This window comes from Chanodichthys erythropterus, chromosome 13 (genome assembly GCF_024489055.1).
Source record: "Chanodichthys erythropterus isolate Z2021 chromosome 13, ASM2448905v1, whole genome shotgun sequence".
Lineage (NCBI taxonomy): Eukaryota > Metazoa > Chordata > Actinopteri > Cypriniformes > Xenocyprididae > Chanodichthys > Chanodichthys erythropterus.
Window position 1 is genome coordinate 12,989,445 of NC_090233.1, and position 20,359 is coordinate 13,009,803.

General features: G+C 37.6%; 1 protein-coding gene across 2 annotated transcripts in view; it reads right to left on the reverse strand.

The window, feature by feature from the left end:
* Window positions 1-880: 880 nt before the first annotated feature.
* LOC137034509 (uncharacterized) overlaps window positions 881-20,359 on the reverse strand; it is a 29,361-nt gene continuing 9,882 nt past the window's right edge. The window contains exons 1-3 of one of the 2 annotated variants that reach the window (XM_067407493.1): window positions 11,671-11,816; window positions 6,973-7,113; window positions 881-1,356 (exon numbers count right to left, since the gene is read on the reverse strand). In XM_067407493.1, coding sequence (XP_067263594.1) covers window positions 1,181-1,356; window positions 6,973-7,113; window positions 11,671-11,740 — 387 coding nt within the window. In that variant the 5' untranslated portion in view covers window positions 11,741-11,816 and the 3' untranslated portion in view covers window positions 881-1,180. Of the gene's footprint in view, window positions 1,357-6,972; window positions 7,114-11,670; window positions 11,817-20,359 lie in introns of those variants that run through there. The other variant, XR_010896953.1, reaches the window with a different exon arrangement.

The window sequence follows — 20,359 nt, forward strand, 5'->3', positions numbered from 1 at the left end:
GAACATGTAGCCTACATATGATAGGGTTCAGGTTAAGGTTTGGTTAAGTTAGTTGATGTTAATTATGCATAATTGTCTGCTGATACTATAGTAAGTACATGTAACTACACCTTAAAATAAAGTGTTAGTTTGACTCTATTGTTGTGCACACTTATAACAAAGATTTGAATGTGTCTGAACTATATTTACAGGGTTTTTTTTTTTTTCATTTTCCTTAGTGGTGTTATTCATTAGTGCAAAGTCTAACAATTGACTACATGAACATCAAAATAATTAATAATATAAATACTTTAAGATGAATGCTTATCCCTTTATTTTTTGGTGTTGGTGTTATAAACGTTAGAAGAAGCTGTAGAAAGTTTGGCGAGGCTGTTCAGGTTTAAAGATTCAGATTGGCCTAAAATTCAAACATATATGTAATATAACTGGAGTATCAATGATGTGTTCTTACTTTCCTTTAAATTTGAACATCATATGGCATATAAGCCATGCTGTTTTAGAATGGCAAAAATGTTTTCAAAGATGATCGTTTGATTACATGCAATGTTAAAGTTGTCATGAAAGGGAAGTTTCTTCCCTATTCTGCCTTATATCCGAGTGAAACGGCTTCTGGAACAAAAACAAATGTAGGGCGGGGCTTCATTTTGTCCGTGGAGAATTGATTGGATGGCTGTGGTTTGCTATTGGTGGATCTCATGTGAGTGACAGGTTGCCCCGCCCTCTCATCAGAGAAGAGATGCTGCAAGATGGAGGGGAAGATATTCCGATTCATTATTACGAGGAACATTCATTTAAAACAATAATGATGTGCACTAATAATTCATTTATAATAAAAACTGCAATATAAAAATTAAATTAAAAAAATACAAGAGTTGTACATTTTGATTTAATGGTGACTGACTTCAGGTTGAACATCGATCTTTACTCTATTGAAAACAGGGTTAGGTTCAGTTTAGTACCTATAGTTATTGCAATTACTGTAGTAGATGTACATGCAGAACAACTAAAATACAGCGCTAGAATAGACTAAACAATTGTTTACATGATGCTTCTCACGAGGAGAAATCAAAATGAACTTGTATAAAGAGTGATGCCGTTGAGATCATTACTGTGCAATAGTGGAAATCCTTGTGGAAATGCTGTGCACTTTCTCATTGCTAGAGTTCCTGGTGCAGAGGAATCATAAGCACATCCACAGGAGCATGGCCAGCAGCAGCTGCAGTGTGTGCGGCGGCCGGCGGGTGGCGCTGTTGCACAGGTCCGAGTCGCAGCAGTGGATGCTCACGCCTGGCAGTTCCTGCTGCTGACAGTGGCGTGAAGTGGCGCAGCCGCTGGTGAGGACGATGCCCAGCGCCGCTGCAGAGAGAGAGAGAGAGAACTGTCAGTCACAGAAAACAGCTGCCACTCACTTCTGATCTTCCCTGCGTCACTGGAGCGCGTGTCTCAAGGCTGATAATTAAACTCATTAATAACGAGGCTCAGGGACTCGAGTGTCACCGTGACCATCATAAAGTCACTGAAGTCAGTGTACATAGAGAAAAGGTCTCTCTCAAGAAAATTCCTCTCTCAAGATCCATTAATGTACAAAAAACATATTTAAATCAGGTCATGTGAGTACAGTGGTTCAATATTAATAATATAAAGCGACGAGAATATTTTTGGTGCGCTAAAAAAACCAAAATAAGACTTTTTAGGCATGGCTAAATTAATCTTTATATATGAATCTTCATAATGAATCTTTTGTGTTGAATCAGCGGTTCGGAGCGCCAAAGTCACGTGATTTCAGCAGTATGACACGCGATCCAAATCATGATTCGATACACTGATTCATAACGCTCTGAAGCTTCTTGTTTTGAAATCGGCCATCACTAAATAAGTCGTTATTTTGTTTTTTTTTTGGCGCACCAAAATATTCTCTTCTCTTTATAATATTAATATTGAACCACTGTACTCACATGAACTGATTTAAATATGTTTTTAGTACATTAATGGATCTTGAGAGAGGAAATGTCATTGCTGGCTATAGGCCTCACTGAGCCATCGGATTTCAACAAAAATATCTTAATTTGTGTTCCGAAGATCAACGAAGATCTTAAGGGTGTAAAACGGCACGAGGGTGAATAATTAATGACAGAATTTTCTTTTTTGGGTGAACTAACCCTTTAATTAAGCCTGAACCTCATCTTCGGAGACATATTGGAGAATCGGTCCATCGGTCATATTTTTAAACTCTTATTGTTGATTTCAATAGCAAACAACTCATACTGCACGCACAGCAACAGACTTTTAAAAATGGTGGTTGAAATAAAATCCTGCATGGCTGCATGACGTCAACCAATCAGCAAGTATACCACCCCCGAAAGTTCCTGGACTTTGAAAAAGTACTACCTTGCTAGCAGTGATATTCGAGGGGGAAATTTTTGCCTGGAACTTCAATTAGACCCTGGTTCATGTGGTGGAAATGCAGCTAAAGTATAATCAACTGTTTTACGTACACCGGTCTCACAAATTGGGCTGCATGCGGGCGTCCGCACACCCTTCGTGGATGTGGATGCCCAAAGTATAGCTAATTTGGGCTAACGTTAAAGGTGCAATATGTAATAATTTTGCAGTAAAATATCCAAAAACCACTAGGCCAGTGTTATATATTTTGTTCACTTGAGTACTTACAACATCCCAAATGTTTACAACTATTTGTAAATCATGAGAAAATTGCAATTTTAACCAAGACTCCGGGACGTGTGAGGAGTCGCCTGTCAATTGCGTCATATCCACGTTACCCTCAGTTTCCTGTTTTATTTTGTAGAAACCATGAAAAAACCAAAGACGCTTTAATATTTACATGTTTTAATAGACAAGGGAACAACTGTTTTTATATATAGACAGAAAACGAATTGTTGTTATATAGCTGCTCAACACATTTGGTCTTATTGTTTAAATCTAATTTTCTTGGTTTTTTTTGAGTCTCATGCTTTACCATGCCTCAAAGAAAAACACTATTTTGTGAAGTAGCTAACATAGCATAATCAGATGCAGCTTTATTTTTAGTAACAGTAATACAGCATTTTCTCCATCATGCAATATGTTTTAAAATTAATTGCATGCCATTTATCAACACAGGCCATCCAGCATTTAATATGATATTAAAATCGATCTATCTTACTGCACTGTCTCAAACAAGTGTCTCACAGCAGCTGCCGAGCGAACGCACAGAGTAATATTATAACATCATCACTCAAACTGTGTGACTGTGTCATAATAAAAGTCCTGCTGCTCGTGAGGCGTGTGTTGATCAATCGCTCCAGCTCCTCGTTCAGCTCCACAACACTCGCTCCTGCTCTGCTTCACACTACAGTAACGTTAATAATCGCATCCATGAACATGATTTGTTCCCGAGTCCTATCCCGATTATTGTCCACACACTGTTGAGGTGAAGACCACATGTCCCAAGAATCCGCGCTTAAACTTGGCATCATCAAGCTACGCCTTTGTTTTGAATAGACCTCTAGTGGCAGAAAATATTACATAGTGCACCTTTAGAACATTTTAGTTGGATATTCGTCTAATGTTTTTTTAAATGTTACTGTTTGTTTCAGAACATTCAGAGAACATTCAAAAGTAATATTCCCATAATGTCTGAAGAAAGATACAAAGGAATGCTCCCCTAAGGCCGGTGTATACTTTGTTTTCTGCGTTCAGCTCCGTCTGTGCGCGAGCCTTTCAATATACTCCGTTGGCCGTGAAAGACATATTTGGCCCGTGCTCACTATCTAGTGAACTGCTGTTTTCACGCACTCGAGTCACTCGCACATTTGTTGTTGTACGCGGACCATCCGCGCGGTCACAAAAACTGCTGCACATGGACGGGGTGTGCGGACGTCCACGAACTCTCCTGATGACGAAATGTACGCTACACGGACTGGAGGTGGACGGCCGAAGTATACTTTTGGGCTTAGAACAAACGTTCTTCCAGTAACGTTAATAGAACATTTTCGTTGGCTACCTGTCTAATGTTTTTTAAATGTTACTACTTGTTTCAGAACGTTCAGAGAACATTCAAAAGTAACATTCCCATAATGTTTGAAGAATGATACAGTGGAATGTTAGCTTAAGGCTCGGCTATACTTCGTTTTCCGCGTTCTGCTCCGTCTCGTACACAGTTGAGTGCACGAGCCTTTCAAAGTTTACTCCTTTGGTCGTGAGCACGGAAAGACGTGTCTAGTGGACTGCTGTTTTCAAGCGTTTAAGTCACTTGCACATGCGCTGTTGTTCGCGGACTGTCCATGCGGACTTCCGTGGACACTCCTGATGATGCCATGCAGACGGTGCTCAGACGGCCGAAGTATACTTTGGGCTTTAACGCTCGAATAACCAAGAATTTTTTTTTTTAAATGGATGTTTTGAACGTTGAGGGAACATTCAGAAATAATGTTTTCATAACTTAAAGGGTTAGTTCACCTAAAAATGAAAATTCTGTCATTTATTACTCATCCTCGTGCCATTCCACACCTGTAAGACCTTCGTTAATCTTCGGAACACAAATTGAGATATTTTTGATGAAATCCGATGGCTCAGTGAGCGCTTGCATAGGGAGCAATGACATTTCCTCTCTCAAGATCCATTAATGTACTAAATACATATTTAAATCAGTTCATGTGAGTACAGTGGTTCAATATTAATATTATAAAGCGACGAGAATATTTTTGGTGCGCCAAAAAAACAACTTATTTAGTGATGGCCGATTTCAAAACACTGCTTCATGAAGCTTTAGAGCATAATGAATCAGCGTGTCGAATCAGCTGCTCAGAACACCAAAGTCACGTTATTTCAGCAGTTTGACCAAATCATGATTCGATACACTGATTCATAACGCTCTGAAACTTCATGAAGCAGTGTTTTGAAATCGGCCATCACTAAATAAGTTGTTTTTTTGGCGCAACAAAAATATTCTCGTCGCTTTATAATATTAATATTGAACCACTGTACTCACATGAACTGATTTAAATATGTTTTTAGTACATTAATGGATCTTGAGAGAGGAAATGTCATTGCTGGCTATCACTGAGCCATCGGATTTCAACTAAAATATCTTAATTTGTGTTCCGAAGATTAACAAAGGTCTTACGGGTGTGGAACGGCATGAGGGTGAGTACTAAATTCCATTATTTTCATTTTTGGGTGAACTAACCCTTTAATGGGAACGTTAGCCTGTTTTCGTTAGGCTAAAGTATCACAATACTACCAGTAGTCTACTTGTAAACGTAGCTGTGTTTGAATTCCTGCTTTCACACACAGTATGTACTAGATTCATGTGTAATGTTATGATGTTACTGATGTCTCTTGGAGTTTGGAGAAGATTTTCTGTCTTTGGTAAATGTTCTTGAAGGAAATCACTGGACTCGTCTTCAACTGGTGCTGCTAATCCAGTGCAGTACAGAGAGAATCAGACCTTTGATAGATATTATAGATATCACACACGTGTTTGCTCTATAAAGGTTCATGGATTATTGAGAGATCAGCAGAACTGCACATCTTCTGACTGGTTAGTCAGATTTAGTTTAGTGTTATATTTGTGTACGTTTTCATTTCAAGTTTTAGTTGTTTTCACACTATTGTTAGTCTTAGTGCACTATAATGTTCATAGCTGATGGCATCAAACAATCTCACTATAAAGATGTAAGTTCATTTGGTGCCTTAAATTTTTAAGTTTAATAAAATTGGCTGCAAGTCAGTTTAACTCGTTTGTTTTTTAATCTTGTCTGGTTGAATCCTATAAACTGAAGTTGAAATTGGTTCAGTTATTTTGGATTTGCCTTTTTGGTCATATCATTTGTACAGTGAGCAGGACTGTAAACGTGTTACACAACACTTCATTGGAATAAACACTTCCCGCTGGGATTAAAGAAACACCGGTGCGGATTCAAACACAGTTCTGCTGTCCTGAGCGTGACGGCTGTCATCAGCAGTCCTCCAGCTCTCTGTTCTCCTGAGCCGGTGAAAAGCAGCGCCGCGTCAGCCATTTGCTTCAGACGGCAGGAGATTGACGTGGACGTCAGCGCGCTTCATGATTGACCAGCTTGGGCTTCTGTGCTGCCAGATCCATCTCTCTCACCTAATGTTAACCGACTGAGATTGATGTGTTTCTGAACACAGACAAATTCATGGATTCTCTGTGAATCTGAACACATGATCATCAGCTGCATTTACAAGTATTTCAACTGGTAATGACAGTTTAGCTTAAAAAGGTCAGTCCCATCTAACAAATATAAGTTTTAAGAGTGTTTCGCTGACATTTCCATGAAGTTCGCATGAAATTCTGGCAGCACACGTCAGTGTTCGGAGTAATGCATTACTAAACAAATTAATTACTGTCATTTAATTACTTTTCCCTTGAAAAAGTAAAGTAAGGGATTCTGTAATTTAATTAGTTACTTCTACTTTTTTTGAGTTGCTTACTTCCCAAAGTTGAGGGAACTTTTTCAATTTTGTAAATTCAAATACACTGGACGAATCAATTGGATTTTACTAAAATAAACATTTTTATATATATATATATATATATATATTCTGGGCTGGTCACTGTAAAAATTACTTTTTGGAGTTGTAAATAAAACAAAAATTATTGGAGTATGTTTTTATAAGAAAATACTATTTCAGTCTTTCTGCTACAATATTCCACATTTAATTCAACGTTGTAATTATTGGTTAAGTTCACTAGCAATTTCTGAGTGAAAATGGTTTCAAAGTAAATCCAACACCAATATTTTTCAGTGTTGATATGTCATGCAGATGTCAGATATTTATGAGGTTATTTCCTGTTGAATGTCTGAATGTCCAAAGAATAGCAGAAGATTAAGCTCTGTAATCTTTGCATATGTGGGTCAGTGTCAATTCATCCACATAAATACAGAGGACTGACACACAACGACATGTTGAGAAAGGCCAGAGTTTAGGGGCGTCTACGTGACTCACTGCTCTCCGTCTTGATGCAGAAGCGGTGCTTGAAGCCCTTGTGCGAGTGTGTGCACGTGATGACCTCCGGACGGCTGCAACCCACGTCCACATACTTCTGCCCGTGGAAGACGTTACAGCCGTAACACTGCAGGCCGTCGACTGAGAACACAAGACTCTAATGTCATCTGTACTGTATAGTGCAAGGAAATTCTCATTTTATCCATTCTGTTCATGACAGACAGGCAAACATTCAAAGACAATGAATATGAGAGAGCAAATACACTATAAGGCACAATAGCCAGTAAAAATGATAAGAATACACAATTATACACAATACAGTGCACTCTTATATATAAAAGGTTCAGTGGGGTTCTAGAGATCTGGGGTTCTAGAATCAAACAGAAATGTCAGTGAAATTAATGATTGCATAATTTCATGTATAACAGGTTATTTCAGTTTTTTGTTTATGAGCTGTTTAATTCATATTAAACTAATGAATTGAATCTAAATCTATAAAGGGTTCCCATTACAGAACCCTTTATGCTTCAGTTCATCTGAAACTGCTGAGGTAATAAGAACATACAAAATAAGAAATGATTATAAATTAAAAATAGTATATTGAAGGTAATAATAAAGTGTAAATAATTATTAGAATTGACTGCAGAAAACATATATTAACATGATTTATATATAATATATAAAGAGCCGTTTCTACCCATTGTTTTTCACTGAATTTTATTGATGCATGCTTGTTGATATGAAATTGATGCTTGCTTTATTCTTATCCGTTTTTCAAGAAAATCTTTCATTTAGTAAAAAAAAAACGTGTAAAATGAATTGACAACAAAATGTATACTGTCACGGATACTCTATTTCTGTCCAAGGAATTTTATTTTGAATATTTTCTATTTCCTGTGTCTCCTCTGTTGTCATGGTTATTGATTAGTTTTCCTCCTTACTGATTATGTTCACCTGTGTCTTGTTTGCTTCTTCCTTTAGCCTTGTGTTTATAGAGCCCTCTGTCTCATTATTGTGTGGTTTTGCATTTCTGCAGTGTTTTTCTGAGTGTTTTGTTTTATTAAAGGTTCACTGCTATATCCTCATCTCCTCTCCTTGTTTGACCAAGTTCACAGAGACTGATTATTGTTTACCATTTTTTTCTGTATAGTGTTCATAGTTTAAACCATTGACCTTCTAAATCAGCTCTTCTGTGAAACAGCCATTATCAGTCTATGATGATTATCACAACCACACATCTGCATACTGCATTTGCTCGGTCTCTTCATACTCCATTTTTGGAATCTAAAAGTAAAATCAAACAAGCAACACTTGGGGAAATATATTACTTTAATGACTGATTCAGTTCTGTGCAGGAGCTAAAAATGTAAAGCAGTTGCCTGTGTTTTGGTCCTTGGAGTTTGTTTTCTCCCTCATTCAATCTGTGCACATACATTATATATATTCCTCTCTCTCTATATATATATATACCTATACCTATATATAATATATATAGGTATAGGTATATATATTGGTTCAGACCTTTGTTTGTTCTCGTCACATATTCATGTATAGTGTGGTTTCTGTTCTTGTTTTCCTGCCTTTGTTTTTTTAATTGATTTGCTCAACTCTCCTCATTCCTGTGACGTAATCCTCAACAGTTCAACAGCAGGATTAATAGTTTTTATATGCATAAGAAATATGCTTGTATGGGTTTGATGAAAGTAAGTGTGTTGAAATGGGTGCAGATGGAGGAAATCAGGACTAGATTACATTATATTTAAGATTGGGTCGGTAACTGATGTCATTTTAATTTGAAAGGGCATGGAAATGTATTATGCCTCCGCTCAATGGATTTAAAATCTCTTTTCCATCACTCTGTGAATAAAACTGACCAACAAATAAGATTCACGCTACAAACTCACATTGTAAAACATCAACACTTATTTATCAAGGCAGGAGCGTTGTCTTTCTGACATTATTTTCATGCTGTTTAAGTTTACATTATTGATCTGTTACATGTACAAATCCTTGCAACATTTCAGTCAAATAATATAAATGTTAGCTAAACTGTGTTCACACTCTAAAAAATGCTGGGTTAAAAATAACCCAAGTTGGGTTAAATATGGACAAACCCAGCATTTGGGTTAAATGTTTAAAAATTACTGTATTGCTTGTTTAAAATGAACCCCAAATAGGCTGGAAATTAACATTAAGGTGATGATACACGGGGCAACTTTTTGAGCAATGTTGCCGAGCAACGTTGCTTGGGCACTTTCCCATTGAGAATGAGCAACAAATTTATATCTGGATACGTTAGATCGCTTGAGGGCAATTTTTTGAGATCCTCCAATCAGAATGTTAGCAGCCGATCACGTGACCGGTTCGGAGCTTTCAGAAAAAAATTAAAACAAGATGGCGGCCTCTCAGCGGCAGTAGAGCGGAGAAAAGGAGTGTGAACTTTTATCTTTTTACGCTAGTAAGTTGTCATGTGTCAACCCAAAACAGGGAATTTACCTCATATAATGCTTAAAATACCAACAACTGTCCGAAAGTAATGTGTGTATGCTGTAATGAAGCTATTGAATTATTTCAGTTAAATACTAAAAAGACAAGATTTTTCAACGTCTGTAGTAGCGTAGGTTGTAGGGCGTTTGACATTTGAATAGCTTTTGATGCGATCGACGCGGGTTCGAATCCGCCTTTTGCCGAACTCGCTCTTCTCCCTTTCCTGTCACAAATCAGATTGGAAAGGCATTTATTTTTAATAAAAATGAAGTAAATATTTGAAAAGTTGAAATAAAGTGCCTAACAAGTGTTTATAATAAAGTATTTATTGAGTTGGCAATAGATTTGCTCCTCTCTGATTGGTTGCTGCCAACTGTCTGTTGCCCTAATTAGTTGCCCTGTGTCTCATCAGGTTGCCCGTTGACGGCAACATTGCCCAGCAACATTGCTCAAAAAGTTGCCCCGTGTATCATCACCTTTAGTAAGTTTAATGAATAATAAGTAAATAATAAACATTTATTAAATTGCCTATCAATAAATGTTCACCTTTTGATTATTATTGTTGCCTCTGTGGCTGATTTCAAAACACTGCTTCAGGAAGCTTCGGAGCTTTATGAATCGAATCAGTGGTTTGGAGCACCAAAGTCACGTGATTTCAGCAGTTTGGCGGTTTGAAATCCGAATCACTGATTCAACACAAAAGATTCATAACGCTCCGAAGCAGTGTTTTGAAATCGACCATCACTAAATATTGTTCAAAAGCCGTTATTTTGTTTTTTTTGGCACACCAAAAATATACTCGTCGCTCTATAATATTAAGGCATACCACTGTAATCATATGAACTGATATAAATATGTCTTTAGTAGCTTTATGGATCTGGCGATGCAGGCCTCACTGAGCCATCGGATTTTATCAAAAATATCTTAATTTGTGTTCCGAAGATGAACGAAGGTCTTACAGGTGTGGAACAACATGGAGATAAGTAATTAATGACAGAATTTAAGTTTTTGGATGAATTAACCTTTATTTAAAACCCTTTTTTTAGTTTAAAAAATTTTATGATGACAAATCATGAAAATATTATTTACAGTGCATGAACAAAATGTGTAAGAATCATAAACTTTTGTTGGTCACAGAGCTTGCTTTCTGCAATAATCCAAAATGGAAAAATCCTATTGGGTTTTTGTCGAGGGAACCAGAGTGATGCGAACCTACAAAAACACGCCATTGAGCAGCTCTGGTGTTTGATGTTGTTTGATCATTTCCGTGCAACACAAACTCGTGAAGGGATTGGTTAAATAGGTTGTTTGATACGGCTGCTTTGTGTACCGCAGTATTTCCTCTTTCAAAGTGTAGTGTCAGAGAGTGAAATGTAGTATGTACTTGTTAAGGGAGTTATTCATCATAAGAGCATGTTTTGCTTGAACAACGGCACGTGGAGCAGGAGAATGTCCCGCAGCTCAGACTGAATGGAGTCGCCGGAGTCGATCCTGAGACACTGCCGCCGCTCGGAATGATAAATAGCCACAGCAAACAGATTATCCCGCCAAAGGCTCTTATGAAAATCACTTTAATAAAAATCTGCTGAAATGAGTGAGAAACCCCGAGGAGCCTGTGACGCGCGCGTCGCTCTCAGGTGTATGTGTGCGTGCGCGCGCCTTTGTGTGTCTCAGATTCATATAAATGATCAAAACTGTGTAATACTGTACTATATACTACATTTATTTTCTTGACCAAAAGCAGTAACCATCCTTCCGTCTGTATGTTATATTGTTAAAAATGCTGCTTCTATCCGTTTTAAGCACATGTAGTTGTTTTATATAAGCTATTATGTGTGGGAAGACACTAAAAAGCCGTTGCATGCAATTTTTACAATTTCTACCTGATTTAACCTATAACAAATCGTTTTGCTGGTATAGGCTATAGCCTATATAATGCATTTAAGTCGAATATTAAATAATATTTTTGAACAGTTAATTTAGATGTTAACTTTTCCAGCACACACATGATTATTTAGCTCTAAATTAGAACATAAAACTAACTAGAACCCAACCTATCCAAAAACACCTTTTGCATTTTGGAATAAAAAGAAAACATGACTTGTGTTCAGTCGTTTTTCCAGTTGCCTATAGGCATGTTTGGTCTGATTCAGCTCACTTCTTAAGACACATTTGTCCTCAAACTAAACACACACACACGCTCTCACTCACCCTGTGTGGAAAGCAGTGCTGATGCCAAAGTCAGTCCGAGCCCGTACAGCAGCAGCGCGTGTAAAGTCATGGATGCAGCGCTTCAGTGTCCCGCATCAGATCCAGTGCGACTGAAGGATCCGCGGAGATTCTCACGAGCGCGAGAGCGCGCGCATCCTTGCCTTCTGCAGCTGTCTGTGCGCCTCAGAGACACGGCTGAAGGTGCAACTGTGAGGAAACCGCGAGTTCCTCCTGCTCTCACTGCTGTGCGCACGCGCGTGCGTGTGTAGCCTATGTGTGTGTGCGCGCGCGGTCCGATCCAGAGCTGATGATGATCACACTAATGTTGGTTGTTTGTGTGTGTGTGTGTTTGTGTGTGTGTGTGTGTGTGTGTAAGAGAGAGAGAGAGTCATGTTGGCCAGGTCGTGTGCGTTCTTTCTACTTTCGTTTAGCAGAGACATTCTATCTAATCAAGAATTAAAAAGTAAATCCTTTCTTAGAGTCTGTAATGCTGTGGATAAGGCAGCTTTGCCGTAAGCCTCCGCGCTCTCGTCCGACATATGGTCTCCCTCTCTGATATTGAGAGATATATTTACACAACTCATGACATATTTCACCTAGCAGGGCTTTGGCTTCTTTCTAAACGGGTCATTGACTCACATGAGTGAAAATGACACTAAAATAACATTAAATTCACATTAAATTCAGGTAGCTACACTGAAAAAAAAAAAAGTAACCTAAACATGGTAACATCTAAACTGATTTTATTCAAGTCAAAACATTACATAATATCGCTGAATCTACCTAAATACGTTCATTTTAAAGGGTTAGTTCACCCAAAAAAAAATGAAAATTCTGTCATTTATTACTCTCCCTCATGTTGTTCCACACCTGTAAGACCTTCGTTCATCTTCAGAACGCAAATTAAGATATTTTAGTTGAAATCTGATGGCTCCGTGAGGCCTTCATGGGGAGCAATGACATTTCCTCTCTCAAGATCCATTAATGTACTAAAAACATATTTAAATCGGTTCATGTGAGTACAGTGGTTCAATATTAATATTATAAAGTGATGAGAATATTTTTGGTGCGCCAAAAAAACAAAATAACGACTTATTTAGTGATGGCAGATTTCAAAACACTGCTTCAGGAAGCTTCGGAGCACAAATGAATCAGTGTATCGAATCATGATTCGGATCGTGTGTCAAACTGCCAAACTGCTAAAAAAATCACGTGACTTTGGCGCTCCAAACCGCTGATTCGACACACTGATTCTTTATGCGCCGAAGCTTCCTGAAGCAGTGTTTTGAAATCGGCCATCACTAAATAAGTCGTTATTTTGTTTTTTTGGCGCACCAAAAATATTCTCGTGGCTTTATAATATTAATATTGAACCACTGTACTCACATGAACTGATTTAAATATGTTTTTAGTACATTAATGGATCTTGAGAGAGGAAATGTCATTGCTCCCTATGCAGGCCTCACAGAGCTATCGGATTTCAACAAAAATATCTTAATTTGCGTTCTGAAGATGAACGAAGGTCTTACTGGTGTGGAACGGCATGAGGGTGAGTAATTAATGACAGAATTTTCATTTTTAGGTGAACTAACCCTTTAAATCACCAAAATTGCCTACTTGTAATTACCATTCTTTGTAGTGTAAAGAGGGTAAAAGTTCTTGCTTTCACTGGGAATCGAACCCATGACTTTGGAGTTGCCATGATCGACTGTTTGAGCTACTTCCCCTCCCTCTTCCCTTCTCTGATGACGAGAGCAGGACAACCTGTCTCTCACATGAGATCCACCAATAGCAAACCACAACCATCCAATCAATTGTCCGCCCTACATTTGTTTTTGTTCCAGAAGCGTTTCACTGGGATATACGGCACAATAGGGAAGAAAAGCTTCATTGAAGCTCACGGTATCATTCAGTGATGGACTGCAGTTAAAACTGGATGAAAACTAATTTAAGAGGATTCACTACAGCTTCATTCATGTGTTAGGCCTATTTTTATTTATTTTTTTTCCTTCTCACTCTGGCCAGTTTAGTTCATATATAGTGGTTTTTGGGCGTCATTGTTTTTTACCATGTAGGTCCAATTTGGCATTATTTTTTTATATCCTTCACCCCTAATCGCTTACTAAACCTACCAATTTGAGGGGTTTGGACCAGTTTTTGAGCTCTACTGTGCAGTTTTGAAACAAAACGACCATGTGGCACTGCACTTTTCGGCTGAAAAGCTGATTTTGTGGAAGCAATCTGGAACGTGATTGACAGTAATCACTTAGTGAAATCAAAATGGACTACAGATTGTCAGGTTCAGACAGAGATCTCGCAGTGCACTGACTGAACACACAGCTGTACATTTCTAGAAATGAAACCTTTCTTTTCAATCATCACTGTTTTGTCCAGTGACTGCAGTTCTACACAGAAACACATGCATGAATTGAGCTGTTGATTGGAAATGTGCCAAGATACATGAAGCAAACGGCATAATATTGTAATAAGGGCACTATTGCAATCTGTGGTTAAGTGTGATTTGCCTACACTGTAAACCCAAACAAGTTGGCAATACTCAAAAGTTACCAAAACAAATTTAAGTTAAGAAATTCGAAGTTTAAGCAAGCAGAACTGGCAGATTTTTATTTTGTAATCATACATTTTAATTGTTCTTAACTTGAATTTTTAATTCATACATTTAACTTAAAATTATCCTCAATGTAAACATTTTTATTACTGTAAACTAGCTACAACAAGCTAATTTAAAAAATGCTATCTTGGTCATTTGTTAACATGTTAACAATAGCATGCTACAGCACTTGCTGAATAAGTACAGCAATATAAGCATTTAACATACCTGCTCTCAAACTAATCCACATGCACCACTTGTCACCATGATGGTAACTCTACAAAAACCCACATTAACAGAAACTCTTCTCAATTAGAATAAGAAAACATTAATTAATACTAAATCTCCCACTTAACATTAATCTTGCACAAAAAAAAAAAAAAAAAAACAGAAAATAGAAAATAGAAATCCCCGCCCAGTTTCAGTTAAACTTAAAGGGGTGGTTGAGTATGATTTCACTTTTTTTTTAAACTTTGGATAGTGTGTAACGTTGCTGTTTGAGCATAAATAGTATCTGCAAAGTCACGGCGCTCAAAATTCAATGCAAACGGAGATAATTGTTTAAGGACTACAACAAACTGCTGGTTTGAAACCAAAAACCAGAGTTTACTCAAACTAATCTTGAACTTACCTGGCTAGAAACTGAAACCGGCATAATTTACAACTTTACTTACGAAAACATTGATCCGCAACGCACGTTCACAAGACACCACTACACATGTGTGCTGTGTTCAGACTCGCATGTCAACTCCAAGCACATGCGCGCGTGTTCATGAGAGCACCACAACGCTTGCGTTTTGTGTTCATGCAAGAGCTGACATTGTTTTTATTCAATTATGTTTTTTTGCGCAAACAAAGCGCTCACGTCGCTTCGTAAAATTAAGGTTACACCACTGGAGTCACATGGAGTACTTTAATGATGTCTTTCTGGACCTTGAAAGTGGTAGTTGCATTGGATTTCTATGGAAGGACAGAAACCTCTCAGACTTCATCAAAAAGATGTTAATTTGTGTTCTGAAAGAAGAACGAAAGTCTTACGGAAGTGGAATGACATGAGGGTGTTTTCATTTTTGGGTGAACGAACCCTTTAACAAAAGTAAATATATGCTTTAAACAATCATTGTTCAGTGTTATTTTTATTATAGATAGACAGATATTTATTATGGATTAATATATCAGACTTTATTGTTAAAACTGAGACATCAACACCGAATAGTAGCTTTATTTAGTGTAGATTATGTAACGCAATGTAGAAGATGAATTCATTGACATTTTCGTAACATGCGACCATTGGGCTGAGCTTTTAAGAGCTGAAGATTAATTATTAATCTGACACAGATATGACGGTAATATCTGAACGTGAACATTAGAGTCATGATCCACTCAATCATCTTCGATTTTGCTCAGTGTCACATGTCTCATTTACATGCTCCTCACGTCTGGAACGAGGTTTTCTGATCATCATAGTTTTCATTGGTCATACGAGGGCCGCGGTTTGGGGTCCCAGTAATTTCATTTGCCTATGTCACAATATGAGATGAATCTGGCCCTGTTTAACAGGTTTCAGCACTACATTAGCACTAATGCTGCCAGCTTTATCCTCCAAATGTAATATAATCCTCTGTATAACGTGTGAGAGTATAACCATAACGGAGTCATTCGTTAGTCTAATGCGAGTCCGAAAACCCTCCTGCCTGCATATTTATTCACTTGAAAGGGAATAAGTGAGATCGCATCGTGTTTACACTCATTTCTTGTGCCAGTTTCTGTGAAATCAGGTCAGAACCCAGAAGAAATCAGCTGCCTTTTGTAATTTATTATGAAGATCGTCCTGCTGTCTGATGAAATCGTATCACACAGTAGCCTATGTGATTATGAAGGAACATCAAATAAAGCATTTGTTTCTGCGAGTAACTGTTGGCAAACACCAGCTTTATCGCCCATGCTTCAAATGCAATGTAAACTAAACTAACACATCTGGATGGGAGATTACGGCATGAAATGCCGATCCGTTTGTTCGGTTCTGTGTTCAAGCACATGCTGACAGCTAAAAGGTCATGATTCCGTCATTTCAGCAGGTCATTTCAGGCACACGGCAGTGAGATGAGAACAATTTCATGATGCGTTTTCAAATCTGATCCCAAATCTTCTCCTTCCCCCATCTGCAGGACAGGAAGGACTCGTGTTTTCTTTTTAATCATATGCTGGGAGCGAGGCCAGGGATTTGAGCTGGAGCCGCGGCTGTAAACATTCACTGCGCCATTGATGATCAGCCGTGTCTAATGATACTGCTGCTTTATTTATCCTTTCATCACCTGTTTATTACTTGTTCGTCACTCGTTTACTTTTATTAGTCTATTTGAGAAAAGCAGCTAACAGGGAACGTTCACGGAATGTTCTGGCAAGGTTATATGAACAACCGTTCCTCCAGTAAAATTATCTGGTATTTAAAGGTCCCGTTCTTTGTGATCCCATGTTTCATACTTTAGTTAGTGTGTAATGTTGTTGTTAGAGTATAAATAAAATCTGTACAATTTTAAAGCGCAAAGTTCAATGCCAAGCGAGATATTTTATTTAACAGAAGTCGCCTACATCGAACGGCCAGTTTGGACTACATCCCTCTACTTCCTTCTTTAATGACGTCACTAAAACATTTTTTTGACTAACCTCCGCCCACAGGAATACACAAAAAAGGGGGCGTGATCTTGTTGCGCTCCCACGGAGAAGAGCAAGAGTTGCGTTTGTAGAGTGTGTTTGTCGCCATGTCGTCGAAACGCTGTTATTTTCATCCTGCAGTCCAATCACCTTTGTTTGGCCTTCCCAGGGACGCTGTACTTAGAGATCAATGGTTACAATTCATGTTTAACTCGGTTCCCCGAAAATTATAATTGTGGTATCCTTACTGCAATAGTTAATAACCACAATAATCCACATGTAAAACTATGTACAGCACACGTTATGGTAAGAGGCATGACCTTTCCGGGCAAGGAGCGCTAAGCTGCTGTCGAATCACAACACAGGAACCGCTGGCACAATCAGAACTCGTTACGTATTTCTGAAGGAGGGACTTCATAGAACAAGGAAGTCATCAGCCCGTTTTAATGACAGAGGAAACAGCGGTATACAGATAAGTAAATTATGTGAAAAATACTGTGATTTTTTACACGTGAAACATGAACACGTTATTTTGCACACTATAAACACAATTAAAGCTTAAAAAAAACACGAAAAACAGGACCTTTAATAACGTTCTCAAAACATAAGCAAAAAAACATCATGTATATCATTCATGTAAGTTTTTTTCTTAAACATTTTAGATGGACGTTTGTCTAACGTTTTTAGTTTGGGGGGTTTGACCCCCCTAATGAAGGCTTGATCCCCCCTGAAGGACAACAAAATAAGAGGTTGAGGGGGTCAAAGAAAGTACTCTACCCGTAATATGAAGCGTTACCTATAAATATGAAAATTGCCGCATTACATTTACAGGAGATTTGTTCATGTTACATCATATTTATTATAATTTTCTTTTACGCGTGTAGTTTGAAGTGTTGACCATTATAACCAATTACACACGTTTAGTTTAGGAATTTTAGGAAAGTTTAGGAATGCAATGTCCAATCAGAGGTGTTGTGATTAGTCACCGCGCAAAGGCCAATGTCATGAGGGTGTCAAAGTAACTGGTTAAATTTAGGTACTTGAACAACAGATATGCAGATTTTAATAAGGTAATTATAAAAACTGGCCCCTACAAAGGTAGAAAAAAAGAGAAGTGTATATGTAAAGGCCTATATATAAAAAGAAAAAAAAAATCATTGACCTCCCTGAAGGCCATTATGTAATTCGCACCCTGGTAATTACTGAGGGGTTAGTTCACCCAAAAATGAAAATTATGTCATTAATTACTCACCCTCATGTCGTTCCACACCCGTAAAGCCGGGCACACATTTAAGGACTATCTAAAACATTCTAAGACTGTGCTCAAAACACAGCGATAGTTTCCTGTGACTGAAGCAGATTTAAATACTTACACATGGAATTTGAACACCGACTGTAATCGCCGACTGAACGCTGGTTCTGACTGGACACGTTTGAGCACAATCATTCATAAGTATCAATTTACATTCATAATCGGCCTAACAATCGTTAAGTGTGCCCCCGGCTTAAGGCCTTCGGAACACAAGCTTCGAAGCTTTACAAATCTTTTGTTTTGAATCAGTGGTTCGGAGCGTGTATCAAACTGCCAAAGTCACGTGAACTATTGAAGTTTCAAAACATGACATAACAAAGCCTCGTTTACTGAAATCATGTGATTTTGGTGTTCTGAATCACTGATTCGCAACAAAAGATTCATAAAGCTTCGAATCTTCAGGAAGCAGTGTTTTGAAATCGCCCATCACTAGATATTGTGAAATAAAGTCGCTATTTTGTTATTTTAGGCGCACAAAAAGTATTCTCGTCGCTTTAGAATATTAACCTTAAACCACCGCTGTCACATGAACTGTTTTAGATATGTTTTTAGTAGCTTTCTGGGCATTGAAAAAGGGAGTGTTATTGCTGTCGATGCAAGCCTTACAGGTGTGGAACGACATGAGGGTGAGTAATTAATGAATGCCCTTTATGTTGCACAGAAGAAAGATATCCCTATTATGGCCTTTTCTTTTCTCAGGTTACTCATTAAAATGTAACTGTATTACAAGTAGGTGTTTTTGTGTTCAATCTTATGATTTTAATGTAAGATTAAACCCTCGAACATATCATACAAAAACGAACAAATTCATAATTACACAGCAAACACTGGACATTCGCCTAATGTTCCCATATGACTCCCATTTGGTTATGTTTTTTTAACCAAATGTTTTGGGAACATTCTTTTTAGATTATCTTTTTCTTGTAACCAAAAACTAACCTTTGTAGAACGTTAGCTTGGTTACACTTTATTTTACAGTGCCGTAGTTACATTGTAATTACTCAAATAAGTACTGAGTACAATAAATTAACTACATGTAGGCCTACTTACTATAGAGTTACAGTTAGGGTTTGGTTTAGGGTTAGTTACTTGTAATTATGCATAATTTACTGTTATTACTATAGTAAGTGCATGTAGTAATGTATAACTATGGCACTGTAAAATACCATTAGCCTTTACAACCTAAAAATAATCTATACAGAGCATTCCCTACAGGTAATTTATTTTTAGGTCTTTAATCCATGTAAACTAATCTTACATTTCCAACACTGCAGATGTTTTGACATGTGATGTGATGACGTATTCAGAACTGTAGAGAAATGTAGACACAAATTCTCTAAAACATAAAACAGCCGTTATGCACGTGACGTCACCGTCGGCCATTATGACTTTGGTTACGCCCACTGAGTGACAAAAAGGCATTTGGTTTTCAATGTGAATGCCACGAAAAACACACAGAACACTTCCAAAACAGGAAAGAGCTTTGTGATTGACTGTACAGATAGATTTGACAAGAAATCTGAGGTATAATTTTACAGACTGCCGAAATAATACAAAAAAATAAAAAATACACAAATGATTGCTGCAATCCACCGAAACAACTAGACTCCAGGCAGAACGTGGATTTGCAGTTATCATGTTGGATATGTGGTAAAATCATACCCTATATATTGTATTGCTATATTATGCGAACGTTCATCAAGTACAAATAAAGTCCTAAAGATGCTCCAAGAACGTTGTTCTAAGAACGTTTTCTCTAAACGTTACAAGAACGTTCGAAAAACATTATTATAATAACGTTTTGTACTAACATTTTACCAGTGGTGGAAAGAGTACTAAAAATTTGTACTCAAGTACAAGTACTGTTACATTGCTGAAATAATACTCAATTACAAGTTAAAGTACTGGTGTCAAAAAAGTACTCGAGTAAAAGTACAAATTACTCTTCTCAAAAACTACTCAAAGTACTTAAATTACTAGTTACTTTTTAACCGACGATATTTGATGAATTGCCAAACAATATTCAATCAATCAGTAGAAAGTAGCTACTTTTTAACAAAGCACTTTCACCTTATCCATGAAGTGCATGAATTAGTGGTCACAATACTGGA